At 40.1% G+C, this 26968-nt stretch overlaps 1 protein-coding gene and 1 long non-coding RNA gene across 5 annotated transcripts; one reads left to right on the forward strand and one right to left on the reverse strand.

The window, feature by feature from the left end:
- Nucleotides 1–389: 389 nt before the first annotated feature.
- Nucleotides 390–4240, reverse strand: LOC145452514 (uncharacterized). Of its 2 annotated transcripts, none has more exons than XR_013919406.1 (3): nt 4100–4240; nt 779–937; nt 390–426 (listed from the first exon to the last, which is right to left on the reverse strand). It is a non-coding gene; the product is annotated as an uncharacterized LOC145452514 (long non-coding RNA). The 2 variants fall into 2 exon arrangements; XR_013919407.1 differs by lacking the exon at nt 4100–4240 and adding an exon at nt 1150–1199.
- On the forward strand, nt 4241–26938 carry LOC145452513 (kelch-like protein 3). 3 transcript variants are annotated; one of them, XR_013919404.1, is made up of 6 exons: nt 4242–4574; nt 5087–5216; nt 6744–6943; nt 11679–11793; nt 12338–12576; nt 26799–26938. XR_013919404.1 is itself a non-coding variant. In XM_080330692.1 (4 exons), the coding sequence occupies exons 1-4, from the start codon at nt 4439–4441 to the stop codon at nt 11720–11722; spliced, it is 510 nt and encodes a 169-aa protein (XP_080186818.1). In that variant the 5' UTR covers nt 4241–4438; the 3' UTR covers nt 11723–11794. The 3 variants fall into 3 exon arrangements, 1 of the variants encoding a protein (XP_080186818.1); XR_013919403.1 differs by lacking the exon at nt 26799–26938 and adding an exon at nt 16311–17053; XM_080330692.1 differs by lacking the exons at nt 12338–12576; nt 26799–26938 and having other exon boundaries at nt 4241–4574; nt 11679–11794.
- The last annotated feature ends 30 nt before the right edge of the window (nt 26939–26968 follow it).

The following is a 26968-nucleotide window of genomic DNA, read 5'->3' on the forward strand; positions in this document are numbered from 1 at the left end:
AGACTGTAGCATGTAACTAGTTAATCACGTTTTTTATTAGCAGTTCTACGTGTGCGTGTGCGATACATCGCCTTTTTGCTTTTATATTTAACTTTATATTCTATTCGTTATTTGATTCAAGCTAAATGGCCAATTAATCGGTCTTTCACGCAGCTGGCAAAATGTCATGACTTTGAATCACGACTCATACGTCGAAAATTCAATTTGACTTGAATTGTGACTTGACTCGTGACTTGACTTGACTTGACTCGAGTCACCTCCAAAAATCGAGTGACTTGACTTGACTCGAGTCACCTTCGAAAATCGATTGACTTGACTTGACTCGAGTCAAAATCTGCAATGACTCGAGATGACTCGTGACTCGAATTAATGACTTGATCCCAACACTGGCATGTTGACCAGTGATCGTTTAAGGTCGAGAATTGCCTGTAAATAATATTATTCTATAAGTTACAGAGCATGAAGATAAACTCCGCTGGCAGAGGTCCAAAATAATGCGTCCCCTGCTTGCCACCGATCAGGCTACACAAGCAGTTACTCACTGACAAGCCGGACCATGCTTACGCCTCTGCATGTATCTACTTAATTCAGCATTGTTATGAATGAGCTGAAAAATATGAGTATTGAGCAAAGTCAAACAAAATACGACAGTATTCGTTACCATATGTAAAATAATGGAGTACTTGGGGCTAGGGAAATCTACATAAGACCATTCTGACACAGAACACGCATTAGGTATAGTCAATGACGGCTTTATTCACTCGCTCCTACGACGCACCTTGTGGCGATTTTTAATATATTTCAACTTTTCCTTGCAAACCTCTTCCTCGTTTTTGTGTTCTGCCCGTCTCTTTTTCAATTGTTCGTGCATAGCTTCGATCTCTGCTAATTTTCGCGTTTTTTTTCAGTCCGTTTGTCTCACAATACTTCGAGATACCTGTGAAAAATAATATTGATGTTGGCTATATAAATATACTATCTCCTACCTATCCTATATCCATTTAACATAGCCCGACCACTCCAAGTATATTTCTATGCATAAAACATGGCCTATATAGCAAGCGATACGATGTATTTCGATGCATCAAATTTCTTCGCAACGGTATTCAGTTGGATTGTTTACTATTGGGATAGAATAGGCGTACTTACTTGCATCGCTCTTCATAAACATTCTGCATGGCAAATATCAATAGACAATTGACAATAGACAGCTATGAAATCCTTCACGCACAACGAGATCCGCTCGCTGCAATAGTTAACAAACACTGTGCACCGTTTATAATGTCTTGTGGTTATATCGCTCTCTCTCTCTCTCTCTCTCTCTCTCTCTCTCTCTCTCTCTCTCTCTCTCTCTCTCTCTCTCTCTCTCTCTCTCTCTCTCTCTCTCTCTCTCTCTCTCTCTCTCTCTCTCTCTCTCTCTCTCTCTCTCCCTTTTATAATAACAAGAAAGGCGGACTTTCTTTTTTTTATCACAAGAGCTTATCATTAGTGTTTTTACTGACCCAGACTGTTCGATTCAACAGTTTCAACACGCGATAACAGATCATCATTAGCATGTGTCCGCGCGTGTTTTCCTGTATTGAGGTATTTAACAATGTAACGAGATAAGAAGATTGCAGGATAATCTTGCGTAAGATAAAGCTAAATGAATTAGCTATTGTTGATTGTAGCGATTTCGGAAATCAATCAAGCCGCTGACGCTTACAATGGATTATGTAAATTACATTACGGATCATATTTACGAAGACGTTCCCGTCATCCATATATTTAAAACCACGCCCTTGATTCTCCAGTCTGCATTAAAGATCATTCGGCCAATAACCGAAATGAGTCAATTTATTACCATGGGAGCTGGATGAATGAAAGGCATTATTAACAAAGATGAAAGAGATGAACAATATCGACTACAAGGCAGCGAGCGGCCTATATTTTGATATATAGCCGGTCATTTTATATACTACCTCATCATACGTATACACTGCAAATCGTGCACAGTATATTCCTGTTACCTTGTTGTTTATCCAAATCAGCCTGACTGATCATCATACCCGATTGCCGTTTTGGCAGTATTGTTGAAGTGTAGGAGAACGCGGATTAATATGTTTGTCAAATTCATCATCTCACCAATCGCCGACTTCTAACTCTACTCATCTAGTTACCCCTTAGCCTTTATTAAACGAAATTTCTAACATACGGCAATAAGGTAGATTCTCCCCATTCTCTGCCCTATACTTACTTGAATTGACTGGGAATCGACATATGGAAATATGTATTTATCCACGACCGGGAGTTTGGTCTCAAGATAATTTTCAAGTAATCAAATTTACCAGAATACATGAACATGTCAGCCGCGTTGCCACCAGTGTTGGGATCAAGTCACTACCTTCGAGTCACGAGTCATTTCGAGTCAATGCACATTTTGACTCGAGTCAAGTCAAGTCAATCGATTTTTGAAGGTGACTCGAGTCAAGTCAAGTCACTCGATTTTTTGAGGTGACTCGAGTCAAGTCGAGTCAAGTCAAGTCAAGTCACGAGTCAAGTCACAATTCAAGTCAAGTTGCCGTTTGAAAGTATGAGGCATGCTTACGTTATTGCATTTTGCTAGCTGTCTGAAATATAGACTGAGTGGTCATTGATTCTGAACCGATGAACGAAAATAGAGGTAAATATACGCAAGAAGGCGCTGTATCGCTCACATATACGTAGAAATGCTAATCTACGTAAGTGATTACATAGCAACAGTTTATAGTTACCAGCTGAAATAGAGAATAGAGAAACGAATTGATAAGATGCAATACATTACCCATTTACAAATTGATATGATACAATTCGAGCCTGCACTAATGGTTAATGACTATATAAGCTATATTCGAATTTAATTTCACAAAAACAAGAGGTTTGGTTGAGGTATGAACAGAGAACAGAAATAGAAATTTTGCTGTTAAATTACATTACTATACTAGTTTAAGACAGCGTAGGCTGTAAGCTTCGATCACTTCGTTTGCGGTCAATTTATTTGTGAGAGAACAACGGAGGCTCAGTAAAACGCACGATCATTGAATTATTGGTCGCTATCACGGTTTACACCAGCGTTTCGCGAACAATTCGACCATAAGCAAGATACAGCGATTTTTATCGACAGCGATTGCTTGATGACTTGAAATTGACTCGAAAAATTTTGCTCCGAGTCACGAGTCAATCCACATTTCTGATACGCCGAGTCAAGTCAAGTCAAGTCATTTTAGCAGAGTGACTCGAGTCAAGTCAAGTCATAAGTAAAAGGTGACTCGAGTCTGACTCGAGTCAAGTCATGACTCGAGTCATCCCAACACTGGTTGCCACTAGTATCATTTATTTGGTGCATTCTATATCGATAATTTACTTAAAATCGTAATGTTGCAATATTATGGCAAGTAAACCATTCTTCAGTAAGCTAAACTTCACGCCACCTCATAACCCAGAAAGCAATGCGATTTTTGAAGATCTTCATGGATGTACAGAACTTCAATATATAATTGCATAGTATATTCATATTGAAATGAACCGAACATTTTCAGCTGACTCTCGTCCGGTGTAATCTTCAACAATTAGTAGAGAATTGGCAAGAGCATTGCATATCAACAATCGTCACCGGCAAACAAATTTCGAATAATCTGGGCCATTGGTTCCAAACATTATTGGATGTCGAAGCCGCATTTCAAACTTCTGAGTGCGTATGGAGCCACAGGAAAACACCCGAGTAGGCTACTTACAACGAAAATGTAAAGGTAGCTAGCCTACCTTTGGAACTCACCATTCACGACATTCAACTAATTCAAAAGCAGGCACATAGACTTCTTTACATTCTATATCGTTTACTTGAAATTGAAATGAACGAAAATGCATATCATTACTACAGCATGCTGTTATGTCGTTACGTGATAGCTTTTCAGTCTTCTTACATTCCAGCACTTGACGCATGAGTTGGCGGGGAATTATACGCTGAGTAATTGGATTTATTGCAATTAATACTCGACCATGAACCGCTATTTCGATGTTAGTCAAATCATGTTCAAATTTACTCATTAAAGACAAAAGGTCCGTGACCTGCTGAACTCACCATATCCCTTTGTCTGTCGGGTATTCATCCATGCGTTTGACGCTAATCTGCAAGAATTCTGTTTCAGAAGCGGCCTTTGACGGCTTTAGTTGTCGACTTTGATTGGCAATATGTTCCAGCCCTGTTTTGAAAGGGAATGTGTTTACGTGCGCACTGCGCACCCAAAGACCAGCAACAGCGCAATCAAGTCTAATTGCGACTGGTTGATGATAGCAATTTATTTGCCGTCTACGGTTTCAGTCAGAAGAAAGTCAGGCGGACTCGGTGACGCAGCCCGATTACCGTTTTAATCAAATTCGAATTCGTATATGTTGTTTGTACGGGTGGTACCCGTGGTATATGTTATCTATATTATTTGAAAATATGGCGTCGAACTTCTATCAGTCGCCTGCTGAAGTGGCATTAGGTCAAGACAATGACTGGTTATGGCGAGAGTATCAACGATCGGGATTGCCTTTCGAAGTAGTTGCTCATGGTAAGTAGTCATCCGCTCTTCCCGAATCTCTTATCAAAATGAGTGTCAGCGTTACTCTTTAGTACATTTTATTGCTACCAAGTATCATATATACATCACCTAATACACAGCTGAATACTATCGAATATGAAAGCTTGACTGGAAGCAAGTTCGAGACACACACTTTCAACATTGACGTTGTGAAATTAGACTTATTAGATAGTTCATTTTGAGTAGGACATTGTAAGGTCTCCACTCATTCCTTGAGATACTGATATTAAAGTCCCAGGCAGTTTTGATACGAATTGTGTGGGTGGACTGGAATACAATTAATTACAACTTTGTCAAATCCGATAACAGTGGCCATCTGTATTTTGCCTACGTATAGCGAATTTTGTATTTCAATCTACCCATGGTAAGTATCCCTATTTCACACAACCATATTGTCCACAACAGTCTATGATAAGCCCACGATATGTCAATTCACTGTTTCTACTGTCTCTTTTCATTTTATGAGATACTTTCGCATACAGGGGAAAATTTTATTCATGCGCAGCCAAGACAAATAAGGTGCTTTCTGGAAAGGGATGATCTCATGGCACCATCCGAAGATAGGGTGTATTATGCCTTGCGACGTTGGTACGACGAGGACCCACGGTTTAGGTGAAAGTCGAATGTTTTGTTACTTTTCAACTAGCGGTCTCTGGAGCATGCCAGACAATAACATGGCGTGTTCGTGCATGAGACAGTGAGTTGAAGTTTGAGTTTGGTTGGATTCAGGGTAAGGTTCGGCTAGAATCGCGGTAACGGTTAATTTCGGGTTGATTGTTAGCTTTAAGGTTGAAGCCGTATGCCAATGTCTCGCCACATATCCAAATGAGTGCTGCACATTGGCACATCTGTATCTTTCTTCTGTGTAAAGTGTAGTGATGTGTCACTATATTTGCTCATTGTGAGCCTGCGCAAATTTGATCTTCTTTTGATGACACGCGTGCATATAGGCGTTTCTTACAACATAACTAATCACAGCTATTTTCACTTGCATAACAATACGATTGTCAAGCTGCCTATAAAACACTAATCACCAAATCAGGCTCAATTGCATTGATTAGAAGCCGTGCAATTTGAAATCGAAGTTTCTACCATTTCTTGAAATTATAGTATTTACCGGCAAAACGTTATTTCACCATGCCCAAACATTGTGTTCCGGGCATGCCCGGAAGGAGAGTGATGATATTGTAATGATTCTACAGTGATCGGTTTCATGAAATCAACATTTTTGCTGCAAGACGTGCTAACAGATATCGGCTAGTGCTGTATTTTACCTGCGTGTAAGTTTAATTTCTGTTCATGATCCACGATTAATGTTTCTAAACTATTTTATTTGAACTATTATATCGTTGTTTTAACGAATCTTCTCCGATGTTAGTTTACTAATTGCTAGCTAATCAGTGTCTTTATTAATTTTTATAAATCAGTAGCGTCGTCATCCTAATTCTATCACACGCCTTTCTCAAAATGCAGACGCGTCAAAACAACATCAGGCTACCTTGAGGCATGCCTGCAACTCGATGGTTGGATGTGTGGAAGTGACGAAATTTGACATCTTATATATCCTACGATAATTATAAAAATCGTTCAAGTTTCAGCTTCAGGTTGAACGGCCACTACTGGTACGAATGGAATTAGATTTGGCGTCGAGTGTGTTCAGGTCAACCTCGCAATGAAATCGTTACGCACGTTAAATCAGGAAATACAAGTTATTTTTGACAGACATCTTGTAGAGTCCCTTGCTAAGTAACGCCTAACCACAAGGTTACCACCTGTGCTCATTGAGGAGGATTTGTCCTTTTTTTGAAAAGGGAAAATGTCTTACGAGGACGCCTAAATGTCCACATCTTTAACAAATCGTCCTCATTTACAGCTTTTATAGCTAAGCTAGGTCCAACGATGCAACGATGAAAATATTATTTAACTGATACTGATACTGGTAAATCCAGTGTATCTCCGCAAGAAAGATGTGTTGGGTCAAACTTTGTCTTCCGCCGGGCATAACTATAATAGAGTCGCAATCGGTAACTGCACCCATCATACAATTTCAATTACAAGTTGTGGCATGGAGTGATTGCATACGGCGAAAGGCATACATATGTGTTGGATTTTCATTTATATTATGTCCCTTGTATTCAGGTTGCAGTATTTCATTCAAGCATTGCCGGCCGTTCGTTTACAGCTGGTACCGTACTATGAATTCGAAAGGGTTAATGAAGACATAAAGTCAGTTAGCAATGTACCCACCAGAGACTTCCGCAGAGAAGCACGAGAGTATCGCCAAGGATTCGCGAGACACAGAGGTTTGATGGCAAAACCCAGTCATCGGATATCGCAAGGTAATGTTCGTACTTGTGTTTTGCGGTGATGTTCCATAGTCATATTCATCAAAGATACTTTTGTTTACATGCGATTGCATGCGAGAAACTATGGAATCACCATCCCATATTAATTAGATTTGTAATGCGTTCGTTTCAGCGAAACAAGTTTACAGATAATATTTAAAGCTCTGGATCTACCGATCCATTGGTTTCTAACATTCTATCTGTTTTTCCTCCATGTCAGGGGTGGCCAAGGCCTACCTTTGGGCCAGAGGACCACAGGAGATTTCCGAACCATTGCGCGGGCCACTTATTTATATTATGACGCATCAAAATCGATAACAATTATGACATGAAAACTCGGTGAGCATGAGCATTCATCTCCCAGTCGCGCCAAGTGCTATTTTTTCTGAAGTTAATGAATTAATTCCGTCACAAACAGTGGCACTGGCATATTCTCGGGTCGCCTCTGTACACCGCTGTTCCCATTTGTCAAGAACAGGATCCTTCGGCGCTTGGACACACTGGTCAACGCATATTTTAAGGCAGACCAAGTAGGAGTTAATTTGGGGGTTCTAGATGGCACTGATTCCGAATATGACCTTACATTTTTCAAATTGGCTTTTGTTTTGGAGATAACCCATGAGTAATTTTGATAAAAATCTCCCATTTTCGCCTTAATGGCTAGATAAAAAACGGCTCATTCATACCACAAAGTTCGGAAATTATATAATATTACTCATTCATTTCAAGGCACAATTATTTTGTATACGATTTTCGCTTGTAAGCAGTGTAGTGCAGCTTCTCGAAAGATTCCAGCAATGGTCATCCATAATATGTTCATCTCATCTGCCCTAATATATTTCTGTTGTTATGTTGATGTCTTGGTGGAACCTCTCCCCTTGCTAATCAACAAGATCATGAGGAAATATATTAAGATGACTGAACAGGAACTGAACTTTTAGGATCATGTTTGTTCCAAGTTTTCCATATGCAGATACGAATTTTCGGAATAACTGTTTGTAGTTGGTGCTTTGTGATCATATAAATTGTTTTATTTACTACATCTTTCGATAAATTTCATGCAGTGAACTGTTTCCTAATATGAAATTGGAATCTTTCATCCGTGTTCGAATCTAAAATCGATCAAAGATACCAGATTTAAGCTTCTCGTTTGATAGGGATAGTATAGCTATACCCACTTTGTTGACTCGGCGGAAAATTATCTATTTACAAGTCAAAAGAAATGAGACGCATATGATTATTGTAGTTGAGTTTTTCAAGGACAAATTTTATAGCATTATACTCATTTTTAATCTTGGTAGGATGACCAATTGATACAGGAGAAAGTCGTGAAAAAGTATATTTTTAGGCTTGACAGACTGCTTTTTTGTCAAACAAATATTTCGCGCAGGGTCATGTTAATATTGAAAGATAGAATGACATGATGGTTCTTCATAGTCAATTATTTATTTATGCGCAGTCTAAAATTAGAAGAAACTACGATTTTCTTCCTATCAAGTGAATTATTCAAGGGTAAATATAGAGCCAATAAGGCAAAACTGATGTGATATTCGTAATTGGAAACTTCGAAAACCCCAGAAACGGTTCTCAGATGTTCTGCCAAAAACACTTTTTCATTTTGTTGACCAGTGCAATCTTTCTGCGAGTGAAGCCGCCAATTCGCATGTTGGATGACACGTTCTCTCATAATTGCGAATATAGTTGGACCTAATTCTATAAATTGGGTGTATTTTTATCTTCTTATTTTCAGGAGTAGGCACCAATACCAAAAGGAAGAAAATGAGTGACAATGAATCGCGCGAAGGGTTAGGAGAAATATCCAGTCAATTAAATTTGGCACGAAAATGTTACTTTATGGTCATATAAGGTTATCTGCAAAAATGTGCCTGGATACTGGCTACGTCAATGCGTTGGAATTGATATTTTAGTCATCAATGTCCACAATTTCTAGGTCAGGCTAAAAAACTTTTGGTTGGCCTTGCTGCAAGTTCACAATAAATTACCAGGGTGATTTACCGTATTTTTGATAGTATAAATGATTTCAAGAAATACGTCCCGGGCCATTCGAAGCCTTCTCGCGGGCCTCGGGCTAGCCTCCCCTGCTCCATGTAAACAACTGCCATTTTTGTACAACTACCGGAATTCAGTGGTTGCGATGTCATAATTAACACCATCATCGAACATATCATATTAGGGGTTTTCAAAGGGAGGGCCATCGCCCGCTGATGGGCTACAGGAGCATTTGAGGTGGACCACGAACCTATTTAGACAATTTCAGAATTAATGTAAGTTAAGGTATATTTGGTATGTTAATCGCTACAAAATATATTATCTAATGATATGTAGCCTAGGCATAAAACTTTTCATCCGACTCTTATTAGATGTAGTGGCACGTATGTAGCAGTGTTGGGATCAAGTCACTACCTTCGAGTCACGAGTCATTTCGAGTCACTGCACATTTTGACTCGAGTGAAGTCAAGTCAATCGATTTTCGAAGGTGACTCGAGTCAAGTCAAGTCACTCGATTTTTGGAGATGACTCGAGTCAAGTCGAGTCAAGTCAAGTCAAGTCACGAGTCAAGTCACAATTCAAGTCAAGTGGCCTTTTCAACGCATGAGGCATGATCACGTCATTGCATTTTGCTAGCTGTCTGAAATACAGATTGAGTGGTCATTGATTCTGAACCAATATACGAATATAGAGTTAAATATACACGCTGGAAGACGCTGTATCGCTCACATATACGTAGAACTGCTAAACTACGTAAGTAATTGCATAGCCTCAGTTTATAATTACCAGCCAAAATAGACAATAGAGAAACGAATTGATAAGATGCAATACATTACCCTTTTACAAATTAATATGATATGAATTCGAGCCTACGCCAATGGTTTATGACTATATAAACTATGTTCGAATTCAATTTCAATAAAACAAGGGGTTTTTGTTCAAGGTAAGAACAGAAATAGACACTTTGCTATTAAATTACTTTACTAGTTACGACAGCTTCGATCACTTCGTTTGCAGTCAATTTATTTGTGACAGACCAATGGAGGAGGCTCAGTCAAACGCACGATCATTGATAATTTGTCGCTCTCACGGGTTACTCCAGCTTTTCGCGAGCAATCCGACCATATGCAAGATACAGTGATTTCTATCGACACCGAATACCTGATGACTTGAAATTGACTCGTGAATTTTGCTCCGAGTCACGAGTCAATCCACATTTCTGATACGCCGAGTCAAGTCAAGTCAAGTCATTTTAGCAAACTGACTCGAGTCAGGTCAAGTCACACGAAAAAGATGACTCAAGTCTGACTCGAGTCATCCCAACACTGGTATGTAGTCAGCAAGTACAAGTCGAAAACGTTAAAGAGAAACGGTGACTTTTTCCACTGGTTATGGCAACCAACGGCTAACAGCAACTAAAATAAATTTGAGTATATATTAACTGGAAGGTAATGCTGAAGTAAACACGTATTAGGTCAGGTTCATACGTCGTATGCCGTTGAAAGCGGTAAGCAATGAACTCGCAATGAAGTGTAATTGGTGTATAGATTTACTGTACTTCGGCAGGTCGTATTATTGTAAGATAAAAATAGCCATAATTGCACAATTCTGGTCGAGGTATACTGCACCACCGCAACGAATCGTAATGGATTGAGGATTTAACGAAGCGCATTATTCTTCGGAGTCGGTTTAAAATGTCCTGCTTCCTACATAATAAAGAGTCAGATGAATTGATTGTATTATTGGATTGAATTTTGACGTCGCAACTTCAGTTGTTTTCGTACAAGACATATATTGTACATTGTACAGCATGCATATTGAAAAATGTTTTCTCCACTTCTCTGTAGGACCCATTCACTAATGAAATATTTGAAGCTGGCCCAGAATGATTATATTATTCCTACAATAGTGGAATTAAAATCCCAGACACACAGCGGATGCAGGGATTTGATCATTGTGTTTTGCGACACGAATGCTGCAGCGGACGATCATAATATGCTCGGGAGTTTTAGCCTATGATGTACCAGGCTGTAACTGCTGCTCCGATACACCCAATTAGGGGAGCTAGAAGGGGCCCCGTCGGTCGTTTGTTGACCATATTTATTCAACACGAAAAAAATTCGTCGCGCTTCGCGCGATATCGTGTCCTGGGATGTTTAGACTTTAGTATCATCAGTGAATTAAGTGAAATATGCACATGTTTTAGAGAAATGGGCATATCGCCGCTGTTGATTACCATGCATTGAGCAGGAATATGACTACAAGATAAGAGGTGGGCCACATAACATTTTCATATCGGAAAATGGGCCATGGCCAAGAAAGAGTTGAGAACCCCTTTACTAGTTAAACTTCGTATCTTGGTAAATGTGCGAGTTAGATGGGTTCGGGGGTTTGAGTGATAAATGAAGTAGAACACGTCATGCCTCGCCCAACCTGATATATCGCTTGCATCCAGCCAGTATATAAGCAATGAATTAACCACATTAAGTCAAGAGCCTTACTAATAAGAATCGGAATTAAAATTTATTTTCCATGTCTTACCTTAGTTGTGTTAAATAGCTATATAGCTCCACTTTTTCCCACATTCTAAAAATTGCGGTCGTTTTACGATATTTAACGCTGGACATTGTTTTCGGCATTTCTCAATTTTTACCGGAACAGAGATCTTGATGAGACGGATATTATCGTTCGTTCACAACCATTACGATTGCTTCCAAAGGTGTACGAAAATTTCTTTACGTGTTGGGCACGCCGAGTGGCTGAATGCAGTCGCTGCAGCGTTATAATTTCGCGAACGAGCAATGGAGGGCCGAGGAGGAACTAACTGATGCAAGGTTAGTTCTCATTCTGGATGGCATTGATTCTTCGATTGTGCAAATTTACCCAGAATGTATATAACATACCAAAGAAATTTCCATACCAACTATACGTGAGGTGGCCTCCGATAACTGGATACATTTACTAAAAAGAACTTGTTATTGCCTATAGTGTCATTTGTCACGACGGATCAGTCCCAGAAACAGACTCTGTAGTTTCGAAGGTAATCAACTCTGACAAAATGAAAGTGTGTGACTCTAATTAACATTTCAGATATTAATTTTTTACTTCCGTTCAAAGTAGTTTAGCAAGTCTTGAAAGTCGTTACTTCTTCGGATATTTTGGTATATATTTACCCAACACTAAATACATTAACCACCCTACAACCACTTTTCAGTGGATACATATTTAGTACAAAATATGTTCGTCAAATTAAATCATCGAAAGAAAGCATGATTCCCTCGCACTTAAGAGCGTCTTCTGGGACGCAATGCATCAAGCTTGCCGTTCATTATATCAGTCACTAGCCCGCCAAATACTGTTCTCAAATGATACTTTTAGGAAACAAGCCGCAGTGGCTGTATTCAATGGATGCATATGGGGAGCCGGTGGTCTGACAGCTGGCAACCAACCACTCTATTCGGTTTGTGCTTATGATCCGGTCAGTCAAGGGTGGTCAACGGAAATGAATATGAATGAGAAACGTTATGGCTTCGGTCTTGCTGCTCTTGATGGAAAACTTTATGCGGTGGGAGGAAGAAATGCCTACAAATATGAACCTGTAAACGGCATATATTCAGGTGATGCTTGAAATGAATGTAATAGCGGATTATAGCTTCAAATCGCTTAACAAGCCTATAGCAGGGGTCTCAAACTCAAATGAGCTCGCCGGCCAATTTCCCAGTTTTTGATCACCAAGCAGGAAATTTCCAATCGCCGACCAACCCATCAGTGTTACAGTGGTGGAGCGTACCACTCCGTGGCTCGCCGCCATTATGTGGCGGTACAAACATACCTAAAGGGGCTGAAGATGTAAATATATCGACATTAAGCGAGCTACAGAATGCCAATGCTTTTCATAAGCAAGTCGAAGCTGCGAATTTATGAACTTATATTCCCTATGTCACACGAATAGTTTGTTGCGTCCGTTGTTCGATACCAGGTCACTCGGAGTCATCTCGAATCATCTTCATTTTGTCACCAAGTCACTACGAGTTCGAGTAATACTACGAAAAGTCAAGTCCAAGTCCAAATCACAATGATCAGTCACGAGTCACCTGCTGGTCATGTTTTATCATCATAAATTGGCAATGTGACGTATCTGATTTTCCAGCACAATTGTAGAGTGAATTATAACTTTTCAAATCAGAAAAAAGCTACATCGCGGGGACTTAAATATTGACAAGTAATTGAAAATCCAAAATATCGACGCGGTCGTACAAAATGGTCTCGCGGGTCGCGCGTTCGAGACCACTGATCTAATGCTGTTGCTACAATCCGTCGTGCCAATCGCAAGCTCAAGGCTGCCACGTGTTATTTTTAACAGTACATTTCACTATTGTAATTACCAATGATCTGTTACCCACTTAATCGAGCGATTTCGGAAATTGTGATTGGTCAGGAATCAGCCCGTTACAACGTAATATGCGTTATAGGATTAGAGCCTCCAAAAACGTGTAGACCACTGGTTCTCGGCAGGTTAAGAATGAATCCTCTCACCATTCTGACGCACGGTCCTTTAAAAAATAATCACAAAACAATACGTAATTTTTGACGGTATCAATGTGCGTTTCTTGAAATACACTGTCGTGTCTTGAAAGTCCGCGCCATGGATTTGACATGAACGACCGCCGAAAACCCAGTGATTTCCACATGAGAGATGGTAGTGAATGTAATAATAACGCATAACGCTTCCAACAGCACATTTGTGTATGATCGCAACATGTATGGAATCAATATAAACGTCCAGTCTAGTCATTTCTATCTTGCAGCTAATCTTGAAGTTATTCCTGCAGGGTTGTAACCAAGTCACGAGGATCCGAGTCACAAGTCAATCTCACTTTTATAGTTTTGACTCGAGTCAAGTCGAGTCATTTTCAATTCACCAACGTGTGGAGTCCGAGTCCGATTCAGCGAACAGAGTCTTGAGTCCGAGTCCTGGTATTATGACTCGAGTCCGAGTCCAAGTCATTGTGTTGACTGCGCAGTTTCCAGTTGTCTTGTTAAGCCAACCTTTTATAACTCTACTTGGTGATATCGGATGGTTCGCATTTATCATATAATAATTTCCTTCACTTTTAGCAGTTTCTGGTCGCATTTTAGAGTACCAGTACCAATAGTCGAAGTCCCAACAGTATGGTTTACTATTCTTCGAAATTACAATGAAATGTTGGTCTTTGCCGTCTGACTATCGAGCCTTATGACTTGGTTCGAGTCATGCGCAATGACTCGTGTCCTAGTCGAGTCGATGCGCAATTTGACTCGAGTCGAGTCAAGTCATTTCCGTATTTTGACAAAATGACTAAAGTCAAGTCCAGTCGTCAAAATATCGTGACTCGAGTCGAACTCGAGTCGAGTCATGAGTGGAGTCACATTACAACCCTGTATTCCCAGAATAGTGTTTATGTATATCACAGGAGAAAATGATTTTTTTGGGCGAAAGAAGTCCTTTAAAAACCCGAACGAAACATCTGTTAACAGCAATGTTTGTATCGTTGGGATACTGGCAATTTGGCGATTAAAATGAGTGTGTACAGTAAAATATTTGATCTCAGACGGCCATTCTCCTTATGTGAGACTTGAAGTTTTAGCAGTTATGAAGGGAAACTGCTTGGGGATTTCTCTACATTAAAAAATACAAGTTAGGTTATCAAACATTTATCAAATTTGGAGGTTATGTCGGACCCCTGAAATTGCTTCACGGGTCCTAGGCCTTCGCGGATCCGCGGATCCACGCTTGATAACCACTGGCTTAAGCGATACTTCCATAATTGCGAATATAGATAGACTCTTTTATGTAGAATTAGTCGAGAGTGCCTATATGACCGAAATAAAATGAAGGAATGGAATGACCCTAAATCGCCTGAAGGTTGACCAATGTTTTCAAGTTGAATAACTCTGCCCCCCCCCAATACTTTACTCTATGGGGATGCACAAAATCATTTTGGACCGCATTAGACAATCGACTTGGTCTGGTGATAAGATGCCTAAACGTTTTCTGTATTCGATGTCGTCCATACTGCAAATCAGGAGTGTCAAACCCGACTTATTCAAGTTTCAAGTTCGACGGATTCAAGCTTTCAAATCGCTCGCGGGCCGGACCAGTCAAATGATTCCAAAATATTGTCTCGTGCTCTTGCTTTTCACTTGAATACTTTAGAAGCATATAGAGCTAATACACGGATCATAGCGTTCTTTAACAAGCAAGTCGCAACACATTTGTTCGCGAAAAATGGAATTGGCAAAAATACGATGATTGTCGCTGCAAACAGCTAAGAAACGATTAAATAGTATATTCATATTGAAATGAACCCGAATATTTTCGGCTGACACTCGTCAGGGGTAATCGTCAGCAACTAGTAGAGAATTGGAAAGAACATCGTATATCAACAATCGTATCACAAAATATGACGTCACCAGCATGAACTTTCGAATGAGAGAGCTAAAGAAACGCTAAGAAACGCTAAAACAGTGGCGCCAACGACGATAAGTGCATATTATATGCTCCCTTCGTTTAAGTCGTAATCAGGCGTTAGCCCTGCGTTGCGTTGTGAGGATTGAACGATCTTAACTGGAAACGCGAACGTTTGAGGTTGGTTCATTAATATTAAATCGCGAGCCGGGTTTTTCTTCCTATTGGTTCGGAAGTGACACAGCAGTGCGATCATGTGTAGGCTATTTCAATTATATATTTGCGCTACTAATATATTCTCCATGTAAACTGCATTTAATGGTTTCGCATTGGCGTTTTCGCTTCCGTGAATAGCTACTTTTTGGTACGTGTTTCCATAAAACTCATTGTCCACTTCGGCCTTCTCGAAATTGGGTGTCAAAGTCACCTATTTGTTCGGTAAGTAGAGTAAAACCACAACGACGTAGTCTGGTGGTTATAATGTGGCTTATGAACATGCTGGAAATTTGCGTATATTCAAATGAAGTATTTCCCGCGAAACTTTGCAACATTTGTTGCAAACGTGCTTGGAAATATAATAATTTTTCAGTCTACTCGGAATTGCTTCGCGGGTCGAATGAAATCATCTGGCGCAGCCGGACGCGGCCCGGGGGTTGTATGTTTGACACCCCTGCTGTAAATATGCTGTAAATACACGGGAGGAAAATAGGCATGCAGTAGGCGTGACAGTGAAATTTTCGATTATGATTACATGAAAGTGTTTTAACTGATTACGATTACAGTTTGTGGAGACCATGAGTCAGGTTTGGTATATCGGTGCATCCCGAGATTTTCTACATTCTGGTGGCTATAAGTGGTGCCAAGCAGTCCATAAAGTCAATACCTATATTGTTTCGGAATCAGGTCCAGAAAACCTGAATACGGTGGGAGTTTACGACGGTTCGGCGTGGACAACTGGCGTAGCAATGAATAAAGCGAGATATGCTTTAGAGATAGTAGTGGCGTGTGGTCGTGTTTATGCTGTGGGTGGCTGGGGGACGTCGGAAAATACAAGTCTGAAATCGTTGGAGCATTATCACCCAGAAACATCCTGCTGGACTCTTTATCACAACCGTCATGAGACATGTGCGGAAAAAATTCAGAATTGCAGCAATGGACGATATAATTTACGTCGTTGGAGGAGATCGAGACCATAGAATTGACGAGTTCAATGCTTTATATCAACGGTGGATTCCCCGTACTTTTTACTTGTTAGCCTTACCTTCAAGACGCGAGGGGTTTGCCGCGGCAGCATCGGGCGGGCTGGTATATGTGCTTGCAGGTTTACAACAAAATCGTGAGACGAAGACCTTTGAATATGTTAATCCAGCCACGGGAGCAAGCGGTAATCTGCGAGAGTCTCCGGTAGCACCTGGGAGCGCTGCAAGGGCTGTAATAGTCACTTTCCCTATGCATATATCCATTCCATCATGAGCTTAGGAAGAAGTCGGTACATTTCCATAAATAACGTCTGAAATGTGAACTAACGACTGGAAAGTGAATTAATGTGTTTTGTAATACCATATCTATTTGAATTAATGTGTTGCTTCTTCGTGTTGCTTCTTAATGTTGCATTGATTAAAGGAGGCAGTAGCAATATCACCATATATTATATGGCTTTTTCTCTTGAGATTTTTTTCGGTAGACCGTGACGGTTTTTATGGTGCTCCACACACTGCTAGTACTGCACTCGCTGCATGGTTAGCACGACGTCCAATCAGCCTTTCCTGAATGCTCATTGCTCATGTAGGCCTACGTATAATATGTCGTTACGCATGGTGATATCGACCATCAAAATCTACCCTACTTAATGGAAGTATTCGCAGGCGCATATATTCAACAACGAAACAGCAATTAGTCAGTAGGGTATTAAATGGAACTCCCATCACGTCGTTTGTTTGTGCCGCTACTTTTCAGCGAAAGTTGTCGTACTGTTTATTTAGTCAGCTTATTTCCCCTACAAGCGTAGACCGTGAACACTTCCAATATTTAATGATTGAATCGGTCAATATGATCGAGAATTGCATAGGTATTGCTATCGACTTTTTATCCTCTCTGTTCACTTAATCAGATTTACGGGTAGAGATGAGCGACGTGTCTCAAACTGTAGGGCCCTAAGATAATAGTGAAACTTCATCGTTCGGGGGATATGTAGGGTGTAGGCATATAACCTCGTTACATGATGATATTTATTGACCTCCAGTCTGCTATGTGAAAAGGTATTGAAATCGTACAAACGTACTAAACTAAAAGACGCACACGATTTCGAATTGGTATTTTTCCACTGGCAAATAAAGTTTTCCTGCGGGATGGCGCTTGTCATGTAGCGCTCAGATTGCCAGAGCAGGAACATTCGGCACCAGACATTCATAGGTCATTTACAGAGGTGGTCAGTAACGAAGTACTTCTACTTTTTGGGAGTACTCGAGTAGTTTTCCATTACTTCTGGTACTTACTCAAGTAGATCTGATTTTCTCTACTTCTACTTCGTAATATTTTGTGATCTACTTTCTTACTTTTCGCTATTTTCAGTTTGTAAAATAGAAGTAGTTTAACCCTTCAATACGAAAGATAGCCTGAGGAATTTTGGGGCTGTTTTCACGGATTACCAACATTTAATATTCATTAAAGTCAAGTAAAGCCGAGAAATTTTGTTGCGCTTTGCGCACAGTAGTTATGGAGTGACAAATATGTTTTCACGAAAGTATCAGTGAATATAATTTAGGTGTTGTCGCCCAGATCAAATATTACATCACAGTAAATATGGCCCACCATAATGTTTGAAACTACCGTTTCGCAATCTAGCAATTACCTATCATTTCGTAATCTAGTGCCCCATGACGTCTCCTGCTAATCTGGAAAATCCGGCTTTTTTAACGTTACACCTGTTTTAGCAGATCACCATTGAGGTTTTATGGACAAAAGATATGAAATATATATTCCGCTTTTTAGAAGTGGAATTTGCATTTCACTTTAAATTCCGAGTATCATACTTTGAGTTCTAATTACTTTCAGTTCTTTTGTCTGCAGAACATACACGTTGAAGCATAAAAACAAATGTAGTAATGCTTCTATTTTCCGAAAATAAAGCTACATTAGAAATAACTTTTCCGATCCACAATATTTGGTATTAACGTATACCAATCCCGCAAAGTGTTGAAACCGTATCCGATACAACTCCTCCATATTGCTCTTCGCCTTAACTTGGAGCCTTATAATGTGGTAGGGTGCCATGCCATGATATTATCTAAAACAGGGTATTCGAGTAAACAGAGGGTTAGTATTGCATTTTCATATCAATACTATAATTTGCATCCCATGATGCGAAAGAATGCTTATTCTGTCGAAAATTGGTGGTCAGTAACGAAGTACTTCTACTTTTTCGAAGTACTCAAGTACTTTTCCTCTACTTCTGGTACTTACTGAAGTAGATCTGATTTTCGTTACTTCTACTTCTACTTCGTAATATTTTGTGATCTACTTACTTACTTTTCGCTATTTTCAGTTTGTCAAGTAGAAGTAGTTCAATCGTCCAATCAGGAAGATTGCACGAGGAATTTCGGGGCTGTTTTCACGGAGTATCACCATTTAATTTTCCTAAAAGTTTAATAAAACCCAGAATATTCGTCGCGCTTCGCGCTTAGTGCTGGGTACGGAGTGGTCAGTATGATTTCACGAAAGTATCGGTGAATATAATTTAGGTAGGAGGTTGGCGTGGTTCCGTTCACACCCCATTGTCGCCCTTTGTCCATATCAAATAATTCATTACAGTATATATGGCTCATCATAACGTTTGAAATTGATGTTTCGCAATCTAGCATTTACTTGTCATATCGTAATACAGCATGTCCATGTCGTGTACAAATCTGGAAAAGTGGACTCTGATTTTTTTTAGTTTTGGAGTTGTTTTAGCATACCACCTTTAAAACTTTCTGGACTAAAATCATGAAATACATGTTCTGCTTTTAGAAGTAGTATTTATTTTTCACTTTCAATTCCCAGTATCATATACTTTGAGTTATGATTATTATCAGTTTTTTGTCTGGATAACATACATGTTGAAGTATAAAAGCAAGTGTAGTAATAATGCCTTCGATTTCTGGAAATGAAGCTACACAATACGGCATTTTTACGGTCCACCATATTTTTTATTAACGTTTACAAATCGCTCAAAGTGTTTACACCGTATCCTATAAAACTTCTCCGTATTGCTCTTCGACTAAACTACGGGCCTTATAATATGGGGAATGGCGCCATACCATGCTATTTTCTAAAACGTGCTGTTAGAGAAAACAGAGGATTAGCATCGCATTTCCATATCAATACTATCATTTTCATCCCATGATGTGGACGAATACTTATGCAATCGAAAATTGGATACCTGCTGGTATGCATCAATATGAATCAAGCTTGTCACCTATCGCATAACTCAATTTGCACCTTTTTACAATCCATGTGAACGAATTAGGATCGCTTTCATAACTACTTACTTACTTGAGTACTTTTAAAGTCAGTCAATTCTACTTCTACTTCAAGTAGTTTTGGGTTGCCTATGGAAGAAGTACTTCTACTCGTACTTGAGTAGATTTTTTCGTCGCAACTTCTACTTCTACTTGAGTAGATTTCTTGACTACTTTGACCACCTCTGCTCCTGGGATGCATAATACGAATCAAGCTCTCTGCACCTTTCGCATAGCTCAATTTGCAGCTTTTGACAGTCCTTGCGAACGAATTAGGACTGTTTTTAAAACTACTTACTTACTTGAGTAGATTTGAAGTCAGTCAATTCTACTTTTACTTCAAGTAGTTTTAGATGATTTGTGGAAGAAGTACTTCTACTCGTACATGAGTAGATTTTTTTCGTCGCTACTTCTACTTCTACTCGAGTAGCTTTCTTGACTACTTTGACCACCTCTGGTTATTTATTAGATGCCTATGGACAAATAAACATTGTATATATATATATCGAAGTTTTCGGTCAGCATAAGGGCAGTCCTTTTCGCCCAAGATTTTCCCACTGTCGTTAGTTCTGGCATATTTATTGGAGTCTCATGGCCTAAAACTTGATATGTGCTGGTGCTTCGTGGCACGGTTATGGCAAACGCCGAAATGCCAGATCTATATATCATGCGAATATCCCATATCAAGGTATTTGATGACATTGACACTAGAACTACCGGAACTTCGAAATACCTAGAACGACAAAGTGGCTTTTTGACGCATGTTGAATTTTTTCTGATTAAATGCAGTCATGGGAGCTGAAATCAGCACAAATATCAACAGACGTCATGAGAAACCATTGTTTATTGCGCTCACAGATATATTTACAATATTCTAGACGCACTTTAGTGCAACAATTATAATGAATCGCGTTTTTTTGGTGTAACATATCAGTGTTGTTCTGGTGCGCATTTGGTATTTGAGCACGTTCTTTAAAAGTTGAAGTATAGGTTCAAGATCCGCTCTAGCCACATCTCTATTCTTGGTTCTTGCTGACATATCACAAAGCTCATCAGCTAAGATTTGCAAAATGCAATCTCACGACTAATCCTCGATATGCATATCTTTATAGTGTCGGGCTTTTGGCAAGTAGTAGATCAGTCACATTCCAAGAAAACATGCATGGACCATCGTCGACTTGCTGGTACCCTTATAGAATACTGCCTTACAACCTGGTCAATAATATCCCCCTGGTTTTGTTGCGTTATAACATTTAACCTTCACTGGTTTCTTGTTGGTGTTGTTTCTGAAGGAAACAGTTGCGTGCGGTAGAAGTAGGCTCAATATGTATGTGTACAATTTCGATCTGTACACTGGCATCTCGCCGTTACTCTTATCGAAGAGATGATAGTTTTGAAAAGTATGGCTAAAGCTGCTTTTTTTCTCATGGGCCTGGATAGCTTCAAGCAACTTTTGAAAATAGTGTCAACTGGGACTTCTTTGTCTTCACCAACGCACACAGCAGGGGCGGGCAACATACGGCCCGCAGGCCGGATCCGGCCCGCGAAGGGATTTTGTCCGGCCCGCGGACAGTTTTCCGTCTTCTATGATAATGTGGCCCGCGGTCTAGTCTGCCGAGATTCCCCGCTACTTGCTTACTACGTCAAAATTCAGTGACTGCATGTTATTTTATGCATGTAAGCGCAGCGTGCGAGTAGAGCTTGCTCTTCTTTACTTTCATTCAGTGTGCATGCCTCCTCTTTACATCGCCTAGGCCAAGGGTCGGCAACCTACGGCCCGCGGGCCGGATCCGGCCCGCCAAGCGAAATCGTCCGGCCCACGACATAATAATCAGTTATCACAAGAATACGGCCCGCCGTTTCATAATGAGTTTCAATCTTCAGTGCAGCACTGCATGGAAATGATGCGGCATTGCCACGATATAATAGTAGCCTACATTGTATTAGTCTATTGTTACGCCTTAAAACGAAGGTGGTTGAAGTAGAAGATGGCGATAGACTAGACTGGATCAGTGCTTATCAATCGAGTGTATCTATCAACCGAAGGTGTTCCATACTTGTTTAAAGGGTTTACCACTCTAATGGGGTGTGACAATAAAGGTGTCCTTCCTTTGCTTCAAAAACGCTTGGAACATCTCAGACGCAATTACAGATTCTCGAACTGTTCAATTATAGATAACTAGCCTCCGTATGTTAGTTGGCCTGTCTATAGTTCAATTCTCCAGACGGCATTGTGTGCCAGGACAACAAACCTGAATAGTGTTTTGGCCACAATGGGGAAAACTGTTGATATGATTTTTGTCTCATTAACTGAATCAGTTACGCCAGATATTACTAAAAGGTGGAAGCAGAGAATCAATATGACGATGTCCTGTAGGCCTATATCTGTCATGTTCGCGCATTAAGTCAAGCAGCTATGATTACACGAGTGTATGAACTGAGAAATGAAGTAGCAACTTTCCTCGAAAACACAAATATCGCCGACTCATAATCTTGTAATCGAAAATCGGTATCTCATCTTGTATTCCTAGTACATTTAACGTCACATCTGAACAAATTGAATTCGCAACTTCAGGGGGAAAACAACTAAATACATGAGATGTTGAGGCGCATTCAAAACGAATCTGTGACTCTGGAAATGTCAACAGTAGCCTGCAAAGAAAATTAGCTCACTTTCCTATACTGGAGGGGAGAAAACCTAGTATCAACACTACATTTGCATGGACTTACCATACGTCCTCTTTTAAGAGGATTTGTCCTCTTTTTTGACTTTTTTGAAAGTGTCCTCGGAGGACGCCCTTTTGTCCTCTTTTTTGAGATTTTGTCCTCTTTTTTGAAAATTTAGGTCAGATTTAGAGGAAATCGCGAGTGATATGCCGTAAATTAGCGCAGAAGTGAAGCTCCGGCGGGTATTTCGGAGGGAAAAGTGGTGATTTAAGCTCTGAGCGAAAAGAAGATCTTTTTTTTTTTTTTAGGTAAGCGATCACGAAGTGGGAAAAATTTACCGGTTTTTGAGAATTCTTCTCCAGTTTTCCATGATACGAAATTTAACTACTGAATATTCACGCAATTTTTCGACATTCCTTCTCTACAAAATGAATTCTGACTATTCAGTACTCCGTTTAATATGGACGCCAATACCATTGCCTGAAAATTTCAAATGGGCCTTTCTGAAATGCGATGCAGTTGAATTGAATGACAAATTTCATACAAAGCTACATGACTTTGACATAGAGTACGTTCTTGAAATTTGTCTTTATCCCAGCTCGACCAACAATGCAAAAGAAATCGCATCGATTTTTGGAAGCACGTACGCATGTGAACAATAGCTTTGAACAATAAAATTCACGAAGAGCAAGCTAAGATCACGTATTTCGGACGTCCATTTTGAATAGGGTCTGATTCTTGTTTCATCCGACTTGTTACCAGAAGTTGAAAACCTTTCACAAAGCAAGCTGCGTCAATTGTCACATTTATTCTGTGTTGTTGAAGTGTAAATACATGTGTCTTCTGATTGGTATGATTGAGATGTAATGTAGGATACTATACCGAAGTGAGCGTAAAATATAGTACTAAGAAAAATTCCGGCCCGCCAAAAACTTGTACACCCGAAATTTGGCCCGCGACTAGCAAAAAGTTGCCGACCCCTGGCCTAGGCCAAGGTGAGAGTCCGATTCCATAGACAACTCCTAGTCGCTTCGACATCTTCCTTTCTTTTCATTGTATCGCATTTTTTGTGGTGTATTGAACTGATAAAATTGCTAATAAACCAAAGATGATGATGAAGTTCGTCGAAGCGAGAAGACTTGCATTATCGGCATTTACGATGTACTCAACCCTGATATCGTTTGTAGTAATCATGGTGTTTGTAGACTACAATGGTCACTTACACCAGACTGGTAATTTTAATTTTCGATTCCGTAACCGCCGACTTGTACCACGGCAAAGTTGTGCGCTTTTGTAAGACACCGCTTATGCCAGGAGTCGCCAACTCAAAACGGGTCGCGGGCCACTGTTCAAATTTCGTAGATGCCGCGGTCCGCATGAATTCATTATCGAGATAAAATAGGCCACACAGATGAACAACGACGCTATATCTCATCACCTATCAGCCCTAATGAATTGATATCTTGGTAAATTTGGGGTACCAGGCTTATCGAACGCATTGAAATATTAATTAGGGATTGCACTGTGTGTTGATTGATCAGAGCATAGTGTCCTATATGGTGTGTACACAAGCAAATCTCACGGCTTAGTGAAATTGGTCTACGTCACACTTTTATTTGGTCAAAGGGAATTTGACGGTAATTTTTGACCGGCTTACCGAGCATCAAATTTAATAAAACGGGTATCAATCGAAAGCTACCGCGGTACTGATTGCGAAAATATAAATTCTATTCTGCTCGTGGTCGTGGAACCCCCCCCAAAAAAACAGCTTCGAATGTTTCACTGTAATAGAGTTTGCTATTGTGACGCAACGATGCCGTCTGGGAGCAAGTGAAGAGCAGAGTAAACCGCAAGCGTATTGGACCTTGAATGAACATTGAGCATTCACGCTCTTACTCTCGTGCGCGCTTGCTCATGTGCTGCTCAGACGGCATGGCTGCGTCATCATTACAAACTCCGTTACGATGCAACATTCGAGGCTGATCTATTTTTTAGGGGAGGGAGGGTTCCGGGACCACGAGCAGAATAAAATTCATATTTTCGCAACCAGCACCGCGGTAGCTTTCGATTGATAACCGTTTTATCAAATGTAATGTTCGGCAAGACGGTCAAAAACTACCGTCAAATTGCCTTTGATCAAATGGAAAGTGTGACGTAGAGCAATTTCACTGAGCCGCGAGATTTGCTTGTGTCCACACCATATAGGTCGCTATGATCAGAGAGAAGCAGACATGGCGGTGCCTGTATGAAAATGCTGTTCTCAAATCCACATTATAGCTCGTAATTATCGGCGAGAAATGGCTTTGAAGTGACATTGCTGTCGTTAAAATACATTCATTAAATACGATTTATTCCTTGTATATGTGGATAAATGGGTGAATATTGTATCGATTTAGCGATCCGGCCCGCCAAGTACTTAGTTTTCCTATATCCGGCCCGCCGACTGGAGAAGTTGCCCGCCCCTGGTTTACAGCAACATTCCCGTAACATTGTTTCAAGATTGATTACATCAGACTCTTTACATCACTGCGATTGGCAAATGTATATATTACAGAAGAAGTGTGCTATCTTATCGCCGCCTAAAAATGATACGTCCTTGTCCAAATACTTGGTGGCAGCAGCATCCACCATCTGACATTTTACCCAATTATTGTCTGGCATTTCGACCATGTAATAAATGAAAACAAAATAATCTTTATCGAGTCTACACCTGTTTATTACTCATCATGTCAATAGAAAGTTCATGACTTCCATAAACCTAGAACAGGTCAGTCAGTCAGTCAGTCATTCAGTCCTCATATGCATTCAATTTACTAGCCCCTCGTCCCCCGAAGATCAATCTCGTAGACTAGAGCAAAGGACCTTCGCCCTTGTACAACCCTAGCATATTAGTATGACCAATACAGATGTCGGTTTGTCTAGTGGTACATTTCAATTGTCATGTCCTGTAACGCGCTGAGCTTCAGAAATATAATATTACAGAGACTTGATTATTCGGACAGAGGAAGATACACTGCCTTCTATAACAATGGGTGTTGTTCATATTGACATAGTTCTGTTGTTACAAACGACTTTTCTGCGTTTAGCAGATACATAACCGCCGTCAAGAATATGGAACTGCGTTGCCTTGCGGTAGAAAACTGTGATGCGTCAAAAAAGCCACTGGGTAGTACCATGTAGTACTGTGTATAACTTTTTTATTTGTACTAAACGAGTAATGAAAATTATAGGAAAGGTGGCCTACATAAAATAAATAAAAGTCAAGAAGTTTCAGCCTAACAGTGCAGAATATGACTGAATGCCAGCTCTTCAAAATGAAATTTTAGTGTTAAATCACGCACAGCTCGAGAGATTTTTGGAGAGTTGCATCAATTTTAAAAAAGTACTCTATTATGTATGTTGATTCACGAGATAATTTTGGCCCCCCTTCGAGCTCGCCCGCCCCCTAAAAAATGGGGGGTTGAGGTGCGCCAGTTATGGTCCTGCGTATATTGTACATACATCGGTAAGATTACGTCGGAACATATGTGAATGCAAAGTTAGAATACAAATGCCATGCTTCCCATTGTTGCCAAAGCAAATATGAACTGTAACAAATGATAGGTCAGTGGTTCCCTACCGTGGGGAATTTTGTGAAGGTTCCTGTTCACATCAACCAGAACCTTTCAGTGGATCGCGCCATCCCTGATATCAAGTCAACACAGAAATCTGGGTCGATTCGCTAGAGCTAAAGTATTGATGCAACCTCAAATAAATTAGTTGCCATGCTATTTATGCACTACTAAACAGGTGGAAATGATGCTAACACAGTGGCGGCCAATCCTTGGCTAGAAGGTTCTGAGTGCATCCCGAGGTAATTCCCAAAATTATTTATATTACCAAAAAAATTAACTGTCTATGTAATTTATTGTGAAATTGCAGGGCCAACCAAAAGTTTTATTGACCTAATACCCAAAATTATTTATATTACCCAAAAAATTAATTGTCTAGTAATTTATTGTGAAATTGCAGGGCCAACCGAAAGTTTTATTGGCCTGACCGTGAAATACGGGATATCGATAACTGAAATATGAGTTTTGACGCATTTGCGTTGCTAGGGGCCAGTCACATTTTTCGTAGATCTTCGTATACGACCATAAAGTATATTATTTCGTGGCAGATATTATCCTTGATATTTTCCTTAGGACTTCGCGCGATTAATTGTCATTCGATTTCTTGCTTTTAGCATCGGCACCCTCTCCTGAAAATCTGAAACTCGCCCAATCTACGCAACTGAGTCCAGCTATATTCCCAATTATGAGAGAACGTGTCGTCAAAAATGTGACTTCGCGTCTGTACTCGCAGAAAGAACGTCGGCGATGAAACCTTTGCACACAATGATTGACGCCGAAATCT

The sequence above is a fragment of the Botryllus schlosseri genome, chromosome 12, assembly GCF_051294905.1.
Source record: "Botryllus schlosseri isolate E-star chromosome 12, Bs_hap1, whole genome shotgun sequence".
In the NCBI taxonomy this organism is placed as follows: Eukaryota; Metazoa; Chordata; class Ascidiacea; order Stolidobranchia; family Styelidae; genus Botryllus; species Botryllus schlosseri.